Source organism: Oreochromis aureus, linkage group 19 (genome assembly GCF_013358895.1).
Source record: "Oreochromis aureus strain Israel breed Guangdong linkage group 19, ZZ_aureus, whole genome shotgun sequence".
Taxonomy (NCBI): Eukaryota; Metazoa; Chordata; class Actinopteri; order Cichliformes; family Cichlidae; genus Oreochromis; species Oreochromis aureus.
Genome location: NC_052960.1, coordinates 1,566,207 through 1,587,236, shown reverse-complemented (window position 1 = coordinate 1,587,236; position 21,030 = coordinate 1,566,207). Strand labels below are relative to the sequence as shown.

At 44.7% G+C, this 21,030-nt stretch overlaps 1 protein-coding gene across 5 annotated transcripts in view; it reads left to right on the top strand.

Moving 5' to 3' along the window:
- mipol1 (mirror-image polydactyly 1) overlaps positions 1–12,649 on the top strand; it is an 80,421-nt gene extending 67,772 nt beyond the window's left edge. For 4 of the 5 annotated variants that reach the window (XM_039603374.1, XM_039603372.1, XM_039603371.1 and 1 more), the window contains 2 exons: positions 9,844–10,017; positions 12,370–12,649. In XM_039603374.1, the coding sequence (XP_039459308.1) occupies positions 9,844–10,017; positions 12,370–12,436 (241 nt within the window). In that variant the 3' untranslated portion in view covers positions 12,437–12,649. Of the gene's footprint in view, positions 1–9,843; positions 10,018–12,369 lie in introns of those variants that run through there. The other variant, XM_039603375.1, reaches the window with a different exon arrangement.
- Positions 12,650–21,030: the final 8,381 nt, after the last annotated feature.

The following is a 21,030-nucleotide window of genomic DNA, read 5'->3' as shown; positions in this document are numbered from 1 at the left end:
TGACCTCACTGCACAAACCAGAGAGAAGACCTGACAGCAGTAATCCTGCACCACCCTGACACCCAAAGCTGAGGTTGGAGGCCTAGTTAGACTGATTGCTCCGACCATGGGAATTCGACACTTTGAAGCCAAAATAAACTCAAATATATATTTGTGACATTTATGTTGGGTCTATTTCCACTTAAACATGTTCTTAAAAGGAGATTCCCAAATAAGAATATTTTGTGTTTTGTCCCTAACTGGCTGAGTGTAGTGGGAGTCTGACTGTGACTGTGTCTGTCTATTATGTCAAAACATTCGCAGCTTAAAGAAACCCTGCTCTTCAGGTTTTGACCAGAATTATCAGATATAATAGGAGTCTGAGGTCGTTTATGTTAAAACCACAAGATTTGTTGCAGTGAGGACAAAAATGTCCCCATTTTGATATATAACGTGTCCGTGTTGAGGAGCAAATGTGGCTCTGAAATCACATTTTTCAGGTTAATTTGTGGTTCTTTGTTTACGTTATGTGTTATCATTGCAATGTAACATGACGATCATTCGTAAATCCAAACTGTGAAAATATCAAAGCACAACTTCAGACCTATAAAGTGCAAAGCCTCACGACTGGTTCAGACTTTAAATGATGGCTCTGAGCTGTTTCTCTGTACTTGCCTCAGTGACATTGTTATGAGATTTTTGTTGTCTAATTTTTTTACTCTAATTTCAATGATGACCAAATCAGTTGGCAGACATGTTCCTGCCTTTGACTTGTACTTTTCTTTTGTTAAAGAAGAACACACAGTCTGTGCTTTCAGGACCATATAAAAGCACATCAGCATACATGGAGACCTTCACATGTATGAAAGCACAGATGGTGTGTTTCCTCAGTTTGGTCTCAGGCCGGGTATCGATTTTGTTTTCTATAACCGATTTGATTCAGCTTGGACTCTGATCATTTATCATTACTGACACTGTGAGACTTCATCAGAGGTGTGAGCATCACAGCCGAGGCCTTTGTGTCAAAGTAACTGAGGATAAAACAAAAAAACATGATGCAGATTTTCCTGGCCTGGCTTTTTCTAACAGATAACCTTAAAATAAAACCATGAATCAACATGTGAACATGACCTGATGCTGCTGGAGTGACGCAGAGTTACAGAGGTTTGATTACAGACACAGCTGAGCAATCATTTGTAAAAGTTTAGATTTCTTGAGGCTTTGCTGTCAGAGGCCGACAGCACTGAACACAACAGCAGACTGGTGCGTGATAAGAAAAACAGAGATTTGATGGTCAACTGGTCTCTGAGTACACAGAGAGAGAGAGAGCTGTGCAGGAAGTGACAGCCAAAGTCAGAGGGAATTCATGACGATGTTTCTCAAACGTGAAGCGTAGTTTGATCTTCTTTTGCTGCAGGTTCAGTCAGTTTTGGTCAGAGAGACGAAACCTGCAGCTTCAGAATCGGTGAGCTGTCGGCTTCCAGCTCGACGGCGTGTCCGTGTCCGTGCCGTCAGGTGAACGATCCACGCTCTGTGTTTACGTCTTTGTGCAGAATCTGTTTACCTGCTCTCATTCACTGTTTCAGCTGTTTGGTGGTTGTTGAAATAGTTTTGTGAGCTCTAAGCTGAGATTCTGCCGTTTCCGATAAAATGCATTTATATTTAAAAATTGATTCGATGTCGCTTTATTCAAACTAAAATCGATTTTTAAACCCACCTGTAGTTTGGGCCATCAGCAAAGAAACCAGGTACACAAACACAGGCCTGACCTTTGACCTGCTCATATCTGTTTTATCTAACCCGGTCTGCACTACTTTTTTTTAACTTCTCTGACACTATAGCACCTCCTCAGAGGTACTAATACGTCAGACTGAACGTGCCTGGTTCAGAGGTTGAAGTGCAGCTTTTTGATTGGCTGCAAACTGAACAATCACCAAACATCTCTCTTGTGAGGGCTTCAAACCAGCACGGAGACCCTGAGAAAAACCACCAACAATAGAGAATAAACAGAAACTGTAACACAACAAACACAGAATGTGACCAGCAGCTCAAAGGTCAATCTTCTTCTGACGTCCTGCTAATCCCGTTAACCCACAAACTGATGAAAAACCATCTGACACACATCTGTCAGCCTGCAGGGCTCAGAAATCCAGCTGTGAGCCTTCAGACTGCTCAGGACCAGAACTGAAACCGGCTCCGAGCCCATGAGAGAAACAAAACGTCCCCACTTTGAGGCTGTAATACCCAGGACCCCACAGAGACAGACAGACAGACAGACAGACAGACAGACAGACAGACAGGGTTTAATGAAGTAAAATCACAGGAAATTTGAGTTTTTATTCCCCCCCCCCCCGGCATCTCTGCAGGCGTCTACCATCAATCCTAATGATTTATGGAGACTCACAGTTTGGCGAGCGTGGACGCCTCGCTGCTCATCTTTATTCTGACTCGGGCTACTACAGCGCTTCGCTGTGACCACCGAGCGGGGCCTCAGCCCGAGCATTTCCTCCTCAGGGCCGGGCCTGAAATTGCGCCCTCTGACCTCTTTGATGCTTTCTGTTGGGTTTCTTTCATGTTGTGTCGCCTGCAGGTTGTTAGCAATCCTGTCAGATCACAGGAAATGCGTCCCAGCATGAGGATGGATTTAAAATATCCAGACTGTGATTCCTTCTGATTTCCTCAGACTGAAACATAGTTATTTATGCTTCAAGTCTCTTACTCCTGATCAGACGCCGCCAACCTCAGCAGTGCAGACCGGGTTAGATAAAACAGATATGAGCAGGTCAAAGGTCAGGCCTGTGTTTGTGTACCTGGTTTCTTTGCTGATGGCCCAAACTACAGGTGGGTTTAAAAATCGATTTTAGTTTGAATAAAGCGACATCGAATCAATTTTTAAATATAAATGCATTTTATCGGAAACGGCAGAATCTCAGCTTAGAGCTCACAAAACTATTTCAACAACCACCAAACAGCTGAAACAGTGAATGAGAGCAGGTAAACAGATTCTGCACAAAGACGTAAACACAGAGCGTGGATCGTTCACCTGACGGCACGGACACGGACACGCCGTCGAGCTGGAAGCCGACAGCTCACCGATTCTGAAGCTGCAGGTTTCGTCTCTCTGACCAAAACTGACTGAACCTGCAGCAAAAGAAGATCAAACTACGCTTCACGTTTGAGAAACATCGTCATGAATTCCCTCTGACTTTGGCTGTCACTTCCTGCACAGCTCTCTCTCTCTGTGTACTCAGAGACCAGTTGACCATCAAATCTCTGTTTTTCTTATCACGCACCAGTCTGCTGTTGTGTTCAGTGCTGTCGGCCTCTGACAGCAAAGCCTCAAGAAATCTAAACTTTTACAAATGATTGCTCAGCTGTGTCTGTAATCAAACCTCTGTAACTCTGCGTCACTCCAGCAGCATCAGGTCATGTTCACATGTTGATTCATGGTTTTATTTTAAGATAAGATAAGATAAGACTTTATTGATCCCACGACGGGGAAATTTTTGCGTCACCTCAGCTCAGGTACAGATATCAGAAGGAAATACAAAAAAAATACAAATAAGTACAATCAATGAAAAAGTAAGATAATACACTATATACAATGGTAGCATACACAGTATGTGATTATGGATATGGTTGGAAATATGGAAGACATAAACTATATCGCTTGATATAGCTGTTTGTACCACTTGTACACTACTTTTGTACCATATTGTACCACTACTATTCCTATTTATAGACATGTACACACACACATGTAAACACTAAATATACATACATATATACCTGCACATGTCCATACACATGGAAGGTCCATTATGCATGAAGTGGTGACCGTGGATGTTCACAGTGTCCAGTGACTTATGACATCGTGATTGAGGAGTTGTAGAGTCTAACTGCTGTTGGGATGAATGATCTGCGAAAGCGCTCCTTCCTGCACCGAGGGTGTTTCAGTCTCTGACTAAAGGAGCTGCTCAGCCCACTCACATACTCATGCAGTGGGTGATGTGGGTTGTTCATGATGGATGTCAGCTTTACTAACATCCTCCTCTCACCAACCACTCCCACAGACTCCAGGGGACATCCCAGCACGGAGCTAGACCTCCGCACCAGTTTGTCAATCCTGTTCCTGTCCCTGTCCGTGCATCCACTCCCCCAGCAGGCCACTGCACAGAAAAGGGCAGATGCTACCACAGTGTCATAGAATGTCCTTAACAGAGTCCTGCAGACTCCGAAGGACCTCAGTCTCCTCAGCAGGCGGAGTCGACTCTGGCCCTTCTTATACAGGATGTCTGTATTTGTAGTCCAGTCCAGTTTATTGTTGAGGTGAACACCCAGGTACTTATAAGAGTCCACTATCTCAATGTCTTTCCCTTGGATGCTCACCGGTGTTGTAGGTTGTGACTTCCTCCTGAAGTCTATGATCATCTCCTTTGTCTTGCCGGCGTTGATTTGGAGTACGTTGGTCTCACACCAGCCAACAAAGTCACTGATGACCCCCCTGTACTCCTGATCATTCCCGTCTGATACGCATCCAATGATGGCTGTATCATCTGAGAACTTCTGTAGATGGCAATCGTCCGAATTATAACAGAAGTCTGAAGTGTAAAGGCTGAACAGGAAAGGTGAGAGAACCGTGCCCTGTGGTGCTCCCGTGCTGCATATTACCACCTCGGACACACAGTCATGGAGCCTCACATACTGTGGTCTGTTGGTAAGGTAGTCGATGGTCCATGCAGTCAGCTGTTTGCCTACTCCGGCTCCCTCCAGCTTCCCTTTCAGTAGTGAAGGCTGGATGGTGTTGAAAGCACTGGAGAAGTCAAAAAACATGATCCTCACAGTGCTCCCCGCCTGCTCTAGGTGAGAGAGGGATCGGTGCAACAGGCAGATGACAGCGTCATCCACCCCGATTCCAGAACGGTAGGCGAACTGCAAAGGGTCCATCACTGAGCCCACCAGTGGCCGAAGGTGGTGCAGGATGAGCCTTTCCATGGTCTTCATCAGATGAGAAGTCAAGGCAACAGGCCTGAAGTGGTTGGGCTCCCTGGGGTGTGCGATTTTGGCACCGAACCACACAGGAAGTCTTCCACAGTTCAGGAACCCTCTCCAGGCTCAGGCTCAGGTTGAAGATGTACAGGGCCACCTGACAGAGCTGGTCTGCACAGTCCCTGAGCAGTCTGGAGCAGATTCCATCCGGACCTGCTGCCTTCCTTGCCTTCGTCCTCTTGAGCTGATTTCTCACCTGATCAGCTGTGAAGTAGATGTGAGGCTGGGCTGGAGTGGGGGGTGGGGCTGATTTTGTTGTGGGTAGCTGTGTGGATAGGGGTGAAGCAGAGAGCTCAGGTGACAATGGCATTGCACCCGGAGGGGGGGGCGGCAACTGGAGGGGGGTTAATGGAACCTGAGGGGTGGGAGAGGTGATAAGTGGGCCATTGTCAAATCTTTTTAAAAACAGATTCAAGTCGTTAGCCTACCCCCGGCCAGCAGACACTGTGGCTCCTCCATTGTCCTGGAAGTGTCCAGAGATTTTTTTCATGTTCCTCCAGACTTCTCTGACGTTTTTCTGTTGGAGTTGGTTTTCCATCTTCCTCCTGAAGCGCTCCTTGCCTTCTCGGATCTTGTATTTAAGATCCTTTTGGACTTTCTTAAGTTCCTCCTTGTCTCCCGACCAGAAAGCACTCTTCTTCTTGTTCAGCAGGGCCTTCAGTTCTCTGGGGTGACCCACGGTTTATTGTTTGAGAAACACTGTATCTTCTTGGTAGGCACAGTGTTCTCAACACAGAAATTAATGTAGTCCGTGATGCAGTGGGTGAGGGCGTCGATGTCCTCACCTTGAGGCTTGCAGAGTTCCTGCCAGTCTGTGCATTCAAAACAGTCTCTTAGGGCCTCAGTGCATTCCTCAGACCACACCCTTATCACCTTCTTCACGGGGGGGTTCCTTTTCACCATAGGAGTGTAAGTGGGCTGGAGAAGAACCAGGTTGTGGTCTGAGTGGCCAAGCGGGGGAAGGGGTGATGTACTGTAAGCCTGCTTTGTGTTGGCAAACAATAGATCCAGGGTTTTGCTGTCCCTTGTATGACAGTCAATGTACTGGGAGAAGTTAGGGAGAGTGACAGATAGTGAGGCATGATTGAAGTCCCCAGAAATAATAATGAGGGACTGCGGATGTTCCATCTGTAGCTGAGAGACGGTGGAGTGAATGTACTCACAGGCTGCTGTAGCGTCGGCCGAGGGTGGGATGTAAACAGTCAGCACAATAGCGTGTGAAAATTCCCTGGCCAGGTGGTATGGCCGGACACTAACTGCCAACAGTTCAATGTCTTTGGTACAGCTTTGTTCCTTCACAGTGTCCCGGGTTACACCATCTCTCATTGACATACATTGCTAGTCCCCCACCTCTCTTCTTACCACTCTCCATTGCATTTCGGTCCGCTCTAACCAGTTGAAAGCCCTCCAGAGTTATGACAGAGTCCGGTGTGTGGTCCGTGAGCCATGTCTCAGTGAACAGGAGGAGGCTGCTCTGTTTGTACTCCCACTGCAGTCTGGTTAGCGCAATTAGCTCTTCCATCTTGTTGGGTAAAGATCTTACATTACCCATGAGAATGGATGGAATGCTTGGTTTGTACCATCTCCTTCTTTCCTGGTACTTCACTCCAGCCCTGCGTCCCCTCCTCCGACGTCGTAATTCCTTCGGAATCTTGGGTCGCTCCTCCGGGAGTACTTTCCTGTTGCATAGTGCTAGCAGCTGCTCCCTACTGTAAACAATGGCTTGGCTTACAGGTTCTTCACAAGTGGTGGTAAAAAGTCCCAAAAAGAGTAGAAGACATACTACTACTCTCACGAAAATTTGTGGGTCCATGTCCCGTTGCACAACAAATAAAACACGACCAAGAGTGTCGGGTAAAAAAAGCTTAAAGCACAAGAAAAAGAGAAAGGAAAAGGAAAAAGCTGGGAGCTGAGGAAACAGGCTGCCTACCGTGGCGCCATCTTGGATTTTAAGGTTATCTGATAGAAAAAGCCAGGCCAGGAAAATCTGCATCATGTTTTTCTGTTTTATCCTCAGTTACTTTGACACAAAGGCCTCGGCTGTGATGCTCACACCTCTGATGAAGTCTCACAGTGTCAGTAATGATAAATGATCAGAGTTATAATATTTCTGACCGAGTCCAAGCTGAATCAGAATCACTTATAGAAATTAGTGAGGATACCCAGTAATAAGTGATATGTTGCTTGTGTGAGGTTGTACTGACTTATTTTTAAAACCTGCTGAGAATCAAATTATTTTTTTTGTGTGTATAAAAAAGTGAGACGGAGTGCGCTTTCTTCTTTTCCCGTTGGACGTGTTTTCGTCCTGTGCGGCCCGGAAATGTCCGTTTGTGTTCGTGCCTTTGATGTAATATTGCGTGACGTCGTGTGTCTGCTTTGTCACCATGAAGTTTGAGAGATGTCTCTTGCTGATGTCAGCGCGTTGATGTCTGAGATTCAGGAATGGTTTCTGCAGACTCTCGGACGAGGTGCAGCAGCGTCTGTGACCGCTCATCAGCGTTTGACTTTGTGTGTTTACTCGTGGGACTTTAAATGTTTCAAACAGTGCTTATCGCTAATATATTCTCAGATATTAACACTGTATGTATGTATTGTATTCCTGTATTCCTTTCATTCAGTTTTATGGATTTAGACGAGCTCTGCTGAACCATAAATTAAAGTTTTAGGATGTCCTGCTCCAACATGGAAAACAAAAGTTTCAAAGACGGAATTGAAGCGGTCGAGTGTGATGAAGTCAGAAAATGTCAGACGCGGCACGAGGATCAGAAAACTGCTGAAAGTTACTGAAGGTCCTGATGATGATGATGCTGTTGGTTCCTCTCTTTACGTCTGTTTTTAAAGTGTCCTGTTTCTAATTTGGTCTGAACTTTGACCTCTGACCAGTGATGGGAATGACGGCGTTACAAGTAACGGCGTTACTTTTTTCAGTAACGAGTAATCTAATTAATTACTATTTCTATCGTTACAACGCCGTTACCATTACTAACAAGAAAATGCGGTCGCGTTACTATTTTTCAACAAACAGACGGTTGAAGCTGTGTTCAGCTTACCGCATCTTATATCAGTAGGAAGCAGCTGTAAGTAATCTGGGCGCTACAGCTTTAAGCAGCTGCGCGCTCCCGCGGACGGCAATCACTTTTTGGCACAACACCTGGAGCTCAGGGGGCAAAACAATCGCATGAGTGCTGCTGTTTGACTGAGGAAGAATAAAGTAGTCGTGGTAAGACAATCACATGACCACTTCAAGATGACAAAGCAACAAGGTGATATATACCAGTTTATAAACTGTGTTGATAGGCCACGTAAAACCAGAGTCATGATAAACAATATATACGCGTGTTTTTCCTGAATAGTTTCGTCACGTTTACTGTCTAAGGACGGCGCTAGCGAGCACTCTCTGCTTATGAGCAGAAAATAAAAACAAAAAAAACAAAAAAAAAAAGCCATTTCGTGTTGGTGGAAGAATGCACCATGTCGACCAATCAAAAAACGATATGGCAGCGTGACATTTGGTTGTTCAGGGAGAGGGGGAAGTTTTAGGAGTGACGGCGAGAGAGAGAGCGAGTTTTGAGATGTGAGATTTGTGACGTTTAGCGTGTTTGGAGTGTGTAGTTAATGTGTTGTCTTGTGTAGTTAGTGTGTAGTGTTGTGGATAGTTTTGTGTTGTGTGTCAGAACAATGAGGCAACTGCTGTCTCCAGGTAGAAACAGCAGTGATACACCTGCTGCTGTCAGACCTGCAGGTATCAGGCTGTGATGTTCTCCTTTATAGTGGACACAAAATGATTTTTTTGGAGTGGCACAAATAATTTGTGTGGCATCTTATTGAAGAACAGCTGATTGTTCTGTAAATAGTTTGAAATGGTTATTTTTAAAAAGGATAAAATGTAAATGGATGCAAATAAATTTGTTGTTTGCAAAACTTGTGCATATGATTTTAAAATTGACAATTAATATTTGCATTTAAAGTTATGAAATATGATTCATTAAACATGTTTGTGGTTGTTACAGTAAAAAATAACTTTTTCTACTCAGATTTTATGCTTTTTGTCTGATTTTAGATCAATTGTGTTAGTACAGTATGTCAAAATGAAAACATGACTGTAAATTCAGACACGTGAGGTTGTGCTGAAAAGAATGATACCAATCAAAAGTAGTTAAAAATGGCCAATTATACCCTGGAACCCATGGTTAAACTCTTTTTTTAAAGTAACTCAATAGTTACTTTTCAAGTAATTAATTACTTTTAGAATCTTGTAACTCAGTTACCAACTCAGTTACTTTTTTGAAGAAGTAACTAGTAACTATAATTAACTACTTTTTCAAAGTAACTTGCCCAACACTGCCTCTGACCTGTCTGTTTACCTTTAATTAACCTAACCCCACTCAGCACCTATCAATATCCCACCGATCGATTATCTATCAGCTGCTTCGCGCTGACGATCACAGCAGGTTTAAAGTTACAGCCGTCTGCGGATCAGTGATCAATAATAATCAGTAATACCTGTTGATGTGCTGCAGCTCACGTCACGTCGTCGCCTTTGAATCATTTTTATTTAAATACTTTTTAAATAAACTGCTGGTTGACGTCTGTTTCCCTGAGTGTTTACTGTGTGAATGTGAGGAAGCTCACTGGTTCTTCATCACTTTTTTACCTGTTAGCCAATTTGTTTTATTTAGGTATTATAAAAAATCGTTTTCATATTTTTAAGTTTCTGAAAATATAAAATAAATATATAATAAACCCGTTTTTTCCCAGCATGCACTCTGACAGCTCAGTCAGTTTAACAGGAACGTCCTCCTCTTCCCCTCTCAGATCTCAGGACTTAGCCCCACCCTCCCAGCCCTCTTTGCGAGCTGATAGCGTCTCTCCTGAGGCCCCACCCCTGATGGATAAGCTGCAGCAGCTGATGAAGGAGAAGCAGAGCGTGGAGGCGGAGCTTCAGCGCTGCCAGGAGGCAGAGAGAGAGGCCACCGAGCAAGTGCGCAGGTCAGAACCTTCCCTTCCTGTTTGTTGCATTCTCTGTTCTGATTGGCTGCTGCTGCTGAAGACATGTGTAATATGTTTGTCTGTTCTGCTCCTATCGCCATGACAACAGAAACACTCTGTGATGTAACGCTAAGTCATCAATCAGCTCAGAGTTTACAGGAGAACAGAAAACAGCCGCCACCGGCTGCGTGTGACATGCCACCACGTTGGGGGGGGCCGACACAATATTAGGAACGTGGTCCTAATGTTGTGGCTGACTGGTGTTTCGGTTCTGCTCATAAAGCTGCCGACGCGCCGCAGACGCAGCGGCGTCGTTGTGTCTGTATCAGAGTAAATCTGACAGTTCTTCAAATGAATCGAATCGTGATTTATTTTTTTTTAAGGTTGACGTGAAAATCAGTTTTACCCGTTTGTTGCGTCACAGTAGCTGTAACGTTAGAGCACTGCTCCTCTTCATCACACAGTAATAAATCACACACTGCTGCTCAGAAGAAGAACAAAAACAGAGGAATGAAAATCGAGAGAATCTGCAGCGTAGCTTCAGCCCAGTTTTAGGTCCAGAGAGCCGATTTTACTGCAGACTGAACTGAGAACGGCAGCTTTGAAGACCTGAAGAGTCTCTGCAGACTGTGGGAGAGGATTTTTATGATGACAGGAACCAAACTCGGACCTCTGCGGTTCGGCCTGGCAAGCCTGAAGAAGTTTTTCTGCGTGCAGATGTCCCTCGGCTGTGACGACGGCGAGGTTTTCTCCTTGAGCCTTCAAAGCGGTGCCCGGCTCATTTCTAATGATTTAATGTAAAGGAGCAGAAGTGACGGGTGGAGACACGGTGGTGGCGTTTCATGGCGAGCTGACGGTGTCAGTCATGTTTCACGCAGAGATAAAGTTTACCTAAAGAACATCCAGCTGTCGGATTAATAAAGTTTATTTTGTTTGATGTCGTCACAGAGAACTGTGCAGACAGCCTGCCAGCGGTGCACACGGAGCTCTGAAACATCACTTTATGTATTATTCATAATGATTACTCAAGTGATGACGGTAATGCCTCGCAGCTGTCAGGAAACATCAGGTGAGCTGTTGTTTGTGGCCCACAGGTGTGACGGGCAGGTACTGGACCCTCAGAGCTCTGTGGGACAGGTCGGCAAGAATGATGAATTTAATCAGAGTCGCTCGGACGCTTTCAGGCTCCTGGCGAGTCTCCTGGTTTACATCAGACCGTTGCAGCTCCACAAATAAAAGTTCTTAGGACCCTGAAACCCGCTGAGGTTTAAATTAGCAGCAACGTCTGAATAAATGTTCTTCAGTCTGAGGAGATTTTATCTCAGCACTGCTCTTCATCAACAGCAGGAGCCGAGAGCCTGAAACAGGCCGACGATCTGAGCCGATCGATCGGGAAATAACTGGGCCTGAGGGTCAGAGGTCAGGGGACAAGGCGAGGTCCTAACTCCTAGAGAGAGCCAGATGTTTGATTTCTCCTGACAGATGTTATCCAGGTGCAAACCTTCTCACCTGTTCATTGGCTCACTGATCTCCTGTGCAGATCGATAAGCTGGTTCTCTGGACATCTGGAATCCGGCGAGAGCACAGTGACCGATCGGTGACGTTGCCTCGGAAACTGTCTCACAGACTCCGGGAGGCGTTCAAAGACCGGTTAAGCGTGTGGGACTAAGGAGATTTGGTGTGATGATTCATATTCAGCGGATGAGGTTGTGCGAGTGTCTGCAGCGAGCCGATGAGGAGAATTAATCCGTCAGATTCCCGCTCCTGCAGGATGGCGCTCCGACGTCGGATAACGTGACTTCTTCTTCTGCTGCGGCGCGGCGGCTCATCAGTTGAAGATGAAGGGATGAGATTCATGATGAAAGCAGCTTAAGTCGTCCGTCTGCGTCCCGCGCTGTCCTCCTGGGCTCAAACCCGCGGCTTTCCGCTCTAATTTGGCTGCCAGCGGGGGGGCGCGCGGCGCTGAAGAGCCTCCCAAGTTTCTGAACAGCGGAGAGGAATATTTGCTCTGGGTGGGGGGGTGGGGGGTATTACAGAGGGAAGTTTAATTTGATTTAGAGAGAGAGAGAGAGAGAGAGCATCACTGACTACTGGAAAGTCATTCAGGTCGACCACCCCCACACACACACACACACACACGCACACACACACACACACACGCACACATTTCATCTTCCTCTCACTTTCCTCATTATTTCCTCCCGTTAGTCAGAAAACTCCACACTAGGTCACAGCATCAGAGCGGCGGCCACAGACAGAGGATCACCGCCATCATCATCATCGAGCTTTTACAAACTCTCGTCGGAGAACATCAGAGTTCAGCGTCACTAACCGGGAAATCTTTCTCCTCAGATTGGAGCGTCTGGTCGAGGTGCTGAGGAAGAAAGTCGGAACAGGAAGCGTCCGCGCTGTCATCTGAGCGGCCTGATGTCCTGATCGGTGAAGACAGCAGCAGCTCGGTGACCATGATGATGAGTTTCCTTTTCATCTTCTTAGCTTCGGCTCTAAAACCCAGAGAAGCTTCAAACTTTCCGGAATCATGAAAGAAATTTTTCTCTCAATCAAACATTTTTGTTGTTCGGACGTTTTAAAATCAATCAAATGTTTTTTGTTGTTTAATAAAACGGTGATGGCATAATTTCTGTTTCCTGACGGTTTATTGGTCGATTGGTTGATCGTGGAGTTTCGGAGAGCCCTGCCCCGCCCCCCAGGGTCTTTAATTGGAGATCAGTGTCTTTTAGTTCTTGTGTTGATTTAAGGTTCTTCTTAAATTCGCCTGTTTTAAACTGAATCTCTGCTCGCTTTCATTTCTGAGGATCACCGTGACAACCGCGATGAAGCCGCTCTGACTTTGTGTTGCCAAAACTTCTAATTAAAATTTAACTTTGACAAGTTTCCCGACTCGGTCACACGGCGCCCTGAGCACGCTCTTCTTCTTCTGTCACTCCGTCAAGGTTCAAGGTTCTTTTTTGCCCTTTGTGCATAAACCAGCAGTCAAGGGTCAGTGCTGAGCGCTCAGCCACAGTAAGCATGTTAGAAGAAACAAGACAATACTCATCTAAATGATAAATCACACCCCCTTACAAGAGGGGCAGCGGTTTATACACAAGAGTCTAATTATATCACAATACTTCAGTATTCTGAGCTCTCCTGACCGAGGAGGCGTCCTGCTACGCCCCACACCATCACCCCGCCTCCACCAAACTTTACACCTGGCACAGTGCAGTTGGACCAGTACCATTCCTGGCAACCACCAAACACAGACTCTGATTGGTCGTTCCAGAGAGCACTGCTCTAGAGTCCAGCGGCAGCGTGCTTTGCTCCGCTCTGTCTGATGCCTTGCGTTGATATAAGGCTTGAATGCAGCTGGTCGCCATGGAAACCCATTCAGTGAAACTCTCTGCGCGCTGTTTTTGAGCTCACCCGAAGGCCACGTGAAGTTTGGAGAACTGTAGCAATTAACTCTCCAGAAAGTCAGAGACCTCTGAGCACCGTGATCCTCAGCATCTGCTGACCTGCTCATTTTACGTGGCCGACCGCGTCGTGCCTGAACTGCTGTCGTTCCCAGTCACTTCCACTTTATTCTAATTCCACTAACTGTGAAATATTTAGCAGTCAGGAGATTTCACGACTGGACTCGTTGCACAGGCACGGAGATAGTGTTACGATATGATCCACAAGTGTAAACTCAGATTGACAGACGTGTGCAGGGATTTGTGTGTCACAGCGGAGGACTTGCGGTTTATTGTGTGTGTGCTCTGATCCACACACAAACATGGAGCAGTCTGAGCTCATGTCAAACTATTTTACAAATGTGTACATGCAAACATGAACAAATACTGATTATCTAGGCACAGTTCAGGTTCATCGTTTTCACATTCAAACACTTTCTTGTACGCACAAACATCTAAAACTACACCAACATGCCTCTGACTCACACACTGACACACACTTTACATACGTGTGCCGATGCCCACAAACCACGCTGCCATCTTAGCAGAGATCCACAAATCTAAGCTGCATTCATGTCCCAGTGTAAAGGTGGGACATCTGGATTTCCTCATCGTTAATTTGAAACTCAGCTTTTCAGCTCCACCTTCAGCTGCTTCTTCCACACTAAACCTTTTCTACGAGCTGCATGAGTGAAGGTAGGGGAGGGCCCCGTTATGTTAAGAGATTTGATTGGGCAATACAGTGTGAGTAATAAAAATGAACCTGGCGGCCATCAGTGTACGTACGGCCGGTGAGCAGCGACCCTTCTGTTGACCCGTCGGATGGTACCAGATTACCGGCGCAGCCCTGATATACGATCCATCTAACAGGTCCTGGTCAGAAGGTGATCACAGTATTGAGTTTTATGAATAGCATGTATGACTCCCAACATTTAGATCATTATGCAATATTTACATTTAAATTTATCATGTTTATGTTTTTCATTGGCTCCCATTTAAATCCAGAATTCAAAATCCTACTCCTCACATACAAGGTCTTAAATAATCATCTATCCATCCATCCATATTCTTCCTCTTATCCGGGGCCGGGTCGCGGGGGCAGCAGCCTAAGCAGAGAAGCCCAGACCTCCCTCTCCCCAGCCACCTCCTCCAGTTTATCCGGGGGAACATCAAGGCGTTCCCAGGCCAGCCGAGAGATATAATCTCTCCAGCGTGTCCTGGGACTGTCCAGCTGCTCCTGGTGGGATATGCCCAGAACACCTCACCTGGGAGGCGCCCAGGAGGCGTCCTTGTCAGACGCCTGAACCACCTCAACTGGCTCGTTTTGATGTGGAGGAGCAGCGGCTCCACTCTGAGTCCCTCCTGGATGGCCGAACTCCTCACCCCATCTCTAAGGGAGAGGCCAGCCACCCTTCAGAGGAAGGCCCCATCTTATCTTAATGACCTTGTAGTACCATATCACCCTATTAGAGCACTTCGCTCTCACACTGCAGGCCTACTTGTTGTTCCTAGAGTATTTAAAAGTAGAATGGGAGGCAGAGCCTTCAGTTTTCAGGCCCCTCTTCTGTGGAACCAACTTCCAGCTTGGATTCAGGAGACAGACACTATCTCTACTTTCAAGATTAGGCTTAAAACTTTCCTTTTTGCTAAAGCATATAGTTAGGGCTGGACCAGGTGACCCTGAATCCTCCCTTAGTTATGCTGCAATAGGTGTAGGCTGCCAGGGATTCCCATGATGCACTGGGTGTTTCTTCTGCACTCACTATGAGTTAACAGACCTCTCTGCACTGAATCATACTTGTTATTTTGTCTTTATCCTGTCTTCCTTCTCTCACCCCAACCGGTCGCAGCAGATGGCCCCGCCCCTCCCTGAGCCTGGTTCTGCCGGAGGTTTCTTCCTGTTAAAAGGGAGTTTTTCCTTCCCACTGTCGCCAAAGTGCTTGCTCTTTTGCTTGCTCAATCAACCCCCATATGATTGTTGGTTTTTCTCTGTTTGTATTATTGTAGGGTCTACTGTGCAATATAAAGCACCTTGAGGCGACTGTTGTTGTGATTTGGCGCTGTATAAATAACATTTAACTGAAATTTGAGCGCAGTTTTTCTGTTTACTGTTGTCACGATATTAATATATTGTTAGTGCTTATTTAGTGCATATTGTTACTTGTTTTTAATATAGTCTAAAAGGGCCAGCTCTGAGTAGAGTCTCAGCCAAAAGTACTGACAGGAAACTGCATGCTTTTGCAGAGCACAGGAGGTGCAGACAGAAAGTGAAACTAAGCAGAGTGTTTTGATCGAAACTTAGAGTGTGTGTGACGTGCTGCGGAAATATATATATAACCATGTTGGCTGCTGCCGCTTTCAGACCTGAGTAGGGATGGGTATTGATAAGATTTTAACGATTCCGATTCCATTTTCGATTCTGTTTAACGATTCGATTCTTTATCGATTCTTGTTTTTAAAAAGGAGAACACTAAGGTCGATTAGCTTAGAACTGTTTTATATCTTCTCTTTCAACAAGATAGAAATTTAGGAGTAACATGGCCTTACAAACCCAACAGTGAGATCTTAAGAGATCCACAGCCTACGGCTCTTCAATGGGGTGTCACAGGGTCCCCGGGGAAAATTGTAAATGTAAAATAATAAAATAAATATTCTTCTGTAGCAATAACAAAGTATAACATAAATTATTCTGTAGCAATTACACAAGAATATTCAGTAATGTCCCTGCCTACAATTAAACACATTCACTTACCATCTGCTGTGGCAAATGGCTGCAAGGTTTTGACCACAAACTAGTCACTGCTCGGTGACATTCGGGCCTGAAAAGAGACGCTACCGGTAGACTGCAGCGAGAACTGCCAGCGAGCGCCAGCCAGACTCTGTCTGTCTGTCTCATCATGGTCACCTAAATGCACAATGGCAGGTTTTGTAATAAAGCAGATCGCGCTAACATAATATGCACTGTTAGCTGATTATTTACCTGCCGCATTAACGGGAGAGGACGTGCAAACGTTACTGCTGCTGCTGCTGGGTTGAGATTCACGAGTCCGGAGCGGAATTAAAGACATTCATTTAAGGTTATCGCGTGTTTTGTGAGCAAATGCTTTTGCATATTCGTAGTGTTTCCTCCCTTAATGAAATATCTACTTTGCAAGTATTGCAAGTTGCCCTGTTGTCATCCGTTCTCGTAAAGTATAAACAAACTTTTAAGTGTTTGAGCTGCTTAGGCGCCGTGTTTCCTGCCAGGTACGCCCGACGCCCGCAAGCGTGGTGACGCTCATTCGGGCGACTGGAATCGATAAAGGAATCGTTTGCAAAAATGGCAAACGATTCCAAGGAACTGAAACAGTGGGAACCGGTTCTCAACAACAACCGGTTTTCGATACCCATCCCTAGACCTGAGCTTGTGTCTTTGTGTGCTCGGTCTCCTTTTCGACGATGACGATGATGATGGCAGCAGCAGCCGTTCTCCTCTGCGTGAGTAGCTTCATGTTGTTCGTGTGTAATTAACGTTGAGTAGGCTAACCACGTTATTACATTAATGCATGTAAGGTGAACTAGCAAACACCGTCGTAGTTACATGCGGCCGTCTTCTTGTTTGATGGCAGATACTCCCTTCACTTTGGCCAAAAAGGCTAAAATGACCAAAGAAAAAGTGGAAAACAGTTAAACATGAGAGGTTTTTGGACAAAGTTTGTGTTTTTTCCATTGATTAAGCACTGCTTCCAGCCAAGAGTGAGACCATATATGCCCTATAGCTGCAGAAAAGGCTAACATTGTTATCTTTTTACAAAAAAAACAGCTAAAAATGAGAGGTTTTAGGACAAATTTGTGTTTTCCATTCTTTAAGCACCGGTTCGAGCACCGTTTAAGCACCGGCACCGTTTCAAAAGTACCGGTTTGGTACTGGTATCGGATAAAACCTAAACGATACCCATCCCTACCCATAAGTGCTGTTGGCAGGGGCGGATCTAGAGAAATTTTCTTAGGGTGGCAAAGAAATCAAATAGGGTGGCAAAATCAAAGCCTTTTTTTTTTCCAAACACATATGCAGGTGGTTACATATGGTTAAAATGATTCAAATGCAGTAAGTATACATGTTTTTCATATAAATATAGTCTATAACTTAATTATTGTCTGTAGCCCACATAATTACACACTTTAGTTACATAAAACATGTGAGTTTTGATGTTATGTACTGTATAGCCTGTATAATAAATAAATATGTAGCTCAATAAGTATAAAATCCAGAAAGCTACACAACATGGGGCGGTTCATTTACAAACACAAGTCTAACTTAAGTTTCACTGTTTTTTGTTAGAAAACAATCACATTGTTACAGCTTAAATTACACAAAATGTCAGAAATCTGCACTGTCATGAACAAAAATTTAAACCTAATTTTTCATGATTTGTTGGATTAACCCTCTGAGGTCTGAAACACAGCCGGCCATTTTTGACTCCTTTTGAGTTTACGTTTGTATTTCACCCTCAAATTGTTTCATTTTATTTTTCCCCCTTTGCCTTGTTTGGTATCTTTTCAGCTCAACTGAATTTAGTTGTTTTTTTCACTGACATACTGCATTAGTATCACTGATCTGAAATCACACAAAGAACTTAAAATCCTAGTAGTATTTTTTTACTGTAAAAAAAACCCCACAGACATGTTGAGTAAATTTTTATAACTTGAAATGCAAATATAAATTGTACTTTTGTAAACATATACAACTATTTATCTAAAAATGCAGCCAATACACCTGCCGTTTCTTTCATTTTGTACAACCATTTAAAAATATTACTAAAACTAAAATGAGAGAACAATCAGGTGTTGCAATAAGATGCCCCACAAATGATGTGTGCCAGTAAAAAAAAGTTTGTCCACCAAAAGACAGAGGAGAGCAGCACAGGGATAAACCTGCAGGCCTGACAACAGCAGGTGTATCACTCCGCTGGTTTTCTACTTGGTGACAGTGTTTACGTTGCAAATGTGCCTTAGTGACATTCATTAGTGCCCTCACTGACACACAAGACAAAACGACTACACAACAGAACAACTACACAAGACAACACAACACACTAAGTATACACTCCACACTAAACGTCACAAATCTCCCACATCTAAAAACTCTCTCTCTCTCTCTCTCACTTGCTCGCTCTGTCTCGCTGCCGTTACCGTCACTCTCCCTCTTCCTAAACAACCAAATCCCTTTTTTTTTTAAATTGGTCGACATGGTACATTTTTCCACCTACAGGAAAGAGGTGTATGGAATAGTTGAATTCTGATGATGCTATATTTCTTCCATAGAGGTGGCTTCTTTTCCTTTCTTTACTGTTTTCGCGCTGTCCTTAGAAAACGCTTAAAACACACACACACACAAACGTGACGACAGTATTTAGTAAAAAGCGTGGCTTATATATATTATCACAACTCTGGATTTACTGGCCTGTAATTAAAATTTAAAAACTTTGAAGTCCGAACTTTCAATGTGGGTTGAAATAGAGACTCAGCGTGGCTGCAGCTTGTTGCTGTGTCAGCTTACATCAGTCATGTGATTTGGAGGTGCAGCGTGTCCGTGGACCACAGAGGGTTAATAACACTCACCTTCCTTCCATTTCCAGAGTGTAACATCCAACCACCTGTGTAAAAAGTGAAATTCCCATGGTGTTGTTCAAAATGTGCTCTGGCACAATCAGAAGCATCGCTTGCTACTGAAAACAAGAAAAAAGCCGCTCCTGCTATGGGCTGAACCATTTGTTAATGGTGGAGGGGGGGGACACTATGCAATATATTCAGTTTTAGCATTTATATTCACTGTTGACTGTAACTACGCTCAAACTGTTAATGCTATCTTATTTTAATAAACAACACTGTCATATGCAAAACTGGGGTGGCAAGGGATCATTTTAGGGTGGCACTTGCCACCCTAAAATGATCCCTTGCCACCCCATGCCACCCTTCTAGATCCGCCCCTGGCTGTTGGTCTCCACAAGTATAGTAAAATTTGAAGTTTTGGTTCTCACAAAGAAATGTAAACATGGTACACACAAATGTCAGTCTGTAAGTCTCACAGACCGACATTACTCTGCTTGTGTCAGGGGACCTGATCCTTGGGGTGGACCACTGTTTAGGGTTTAAAAGGCCACAGAGACGCGGTGTTTAGAGAAAATGTGTCTCAGCTGACACCTACGGGATCACTGAGGGTTTTCACTCAGGCAGCAGTTGTCCTTCTCTCCTGGATAACCACATTTACTCAGGGCCTTCTGGATGTGATGTTCTCCTGCTTCCCTGGCTGCTGTCTCTGTGGGGATGTGATCTGCTGGATGTTTAGTTTGTGAGCCTGTCAGACAAACCTGAGGGCAGAGCGACCCGTAAAGGACCAGTCTGTAATTTTATTCACACAAATCCAACTGATCCTTTTGTAAATCAAGTTTAAAGAGACAAATGTTCTTTTCTGTAAACGAGGAAACTACTTTGATGGAGCGGTTTCCAATCAGTGGGTCATGACCCTCAGAGGGTCACTGGATGATTCCAAGGGGTCAGGGAAGAAGAGAGGATCATTCATGATATTTACCTTAACGTGTATGATTAAAATCAAGTTTCATGGAAGAAAAGTGGAAATAATTTGGGACAAATTAAAAAAGAACTTTAAACTTTAAGGTCATGGATCGTTTTGCCAATCTGATCTCGGCGATGACGACAAAATAGAAATAACAGAAATAATCGCTGATTTTAAGTCGTAAGACATGTTCAGACTGAAGTGAGTCAGACAAACTTTAATACAGACATGGAGATACGGGGTTCCCACCTGACAGCAGTGTGTGGGGTGGAGGCCCCCCTCCCACCACTGCCTGGTTACCACAGTGACGGGAGACCACTCGTGGTCGTCTTGGGTGGTTTTAATCCATCAGTCGTTAATCTGCTTGTTCTGAAGAAAGACTCAGTTTGTTGGAGATCCAACTTCTGACGCCACCCGGGAGTGTGTGTGTGTGTGTGTGTGTGTGTGTGTGTGTGTGTGTGTGTGTGTGTGTGTGTGTGTGTGTGTAAAAATAGAATTTTACTACTTTACTACTTGCGGGGACCAACAGTCCCATCCCCACAAGTTTGAAGGAATTATTAAGACTCAAAATGTGGTTTTAGTGTCAGGGTTACAGTTAGGTTAAGGTTATGTTTAGGCAGGGTTAGGCATTCATTTTTGATGGTTAGGGTAAGCAGCTCAGGAAAGGGTTAAATCAATTTAGATGTCCTCACTAAGACATGAAACGTGTGTGTGTGTGTGTGTGTGTGTGTGTGTGTGTGTGTGTGTGTGTGTGTGTGTGTGCGTGTGTGTGTGTGTGTGGTCTCGATCTCTCTCATTTCGTGTTAACTCGAGCATCAAGTTCAGAAACTGAGGTCCACCTCCCATAGAGAATCCTGCTCTCTGATTGGCTGTTGGCTCTCTAAACTCCCTTCCTGTTTGTGCAGCGAGTAGAAGTTGGGCGTGTGCTGCAGTTGAACTCACAAAATAAGGTTTTCGTTAGAAGCCTAGTCATCTCTGTGATGATGCAGGGACTCTGGGTGGATG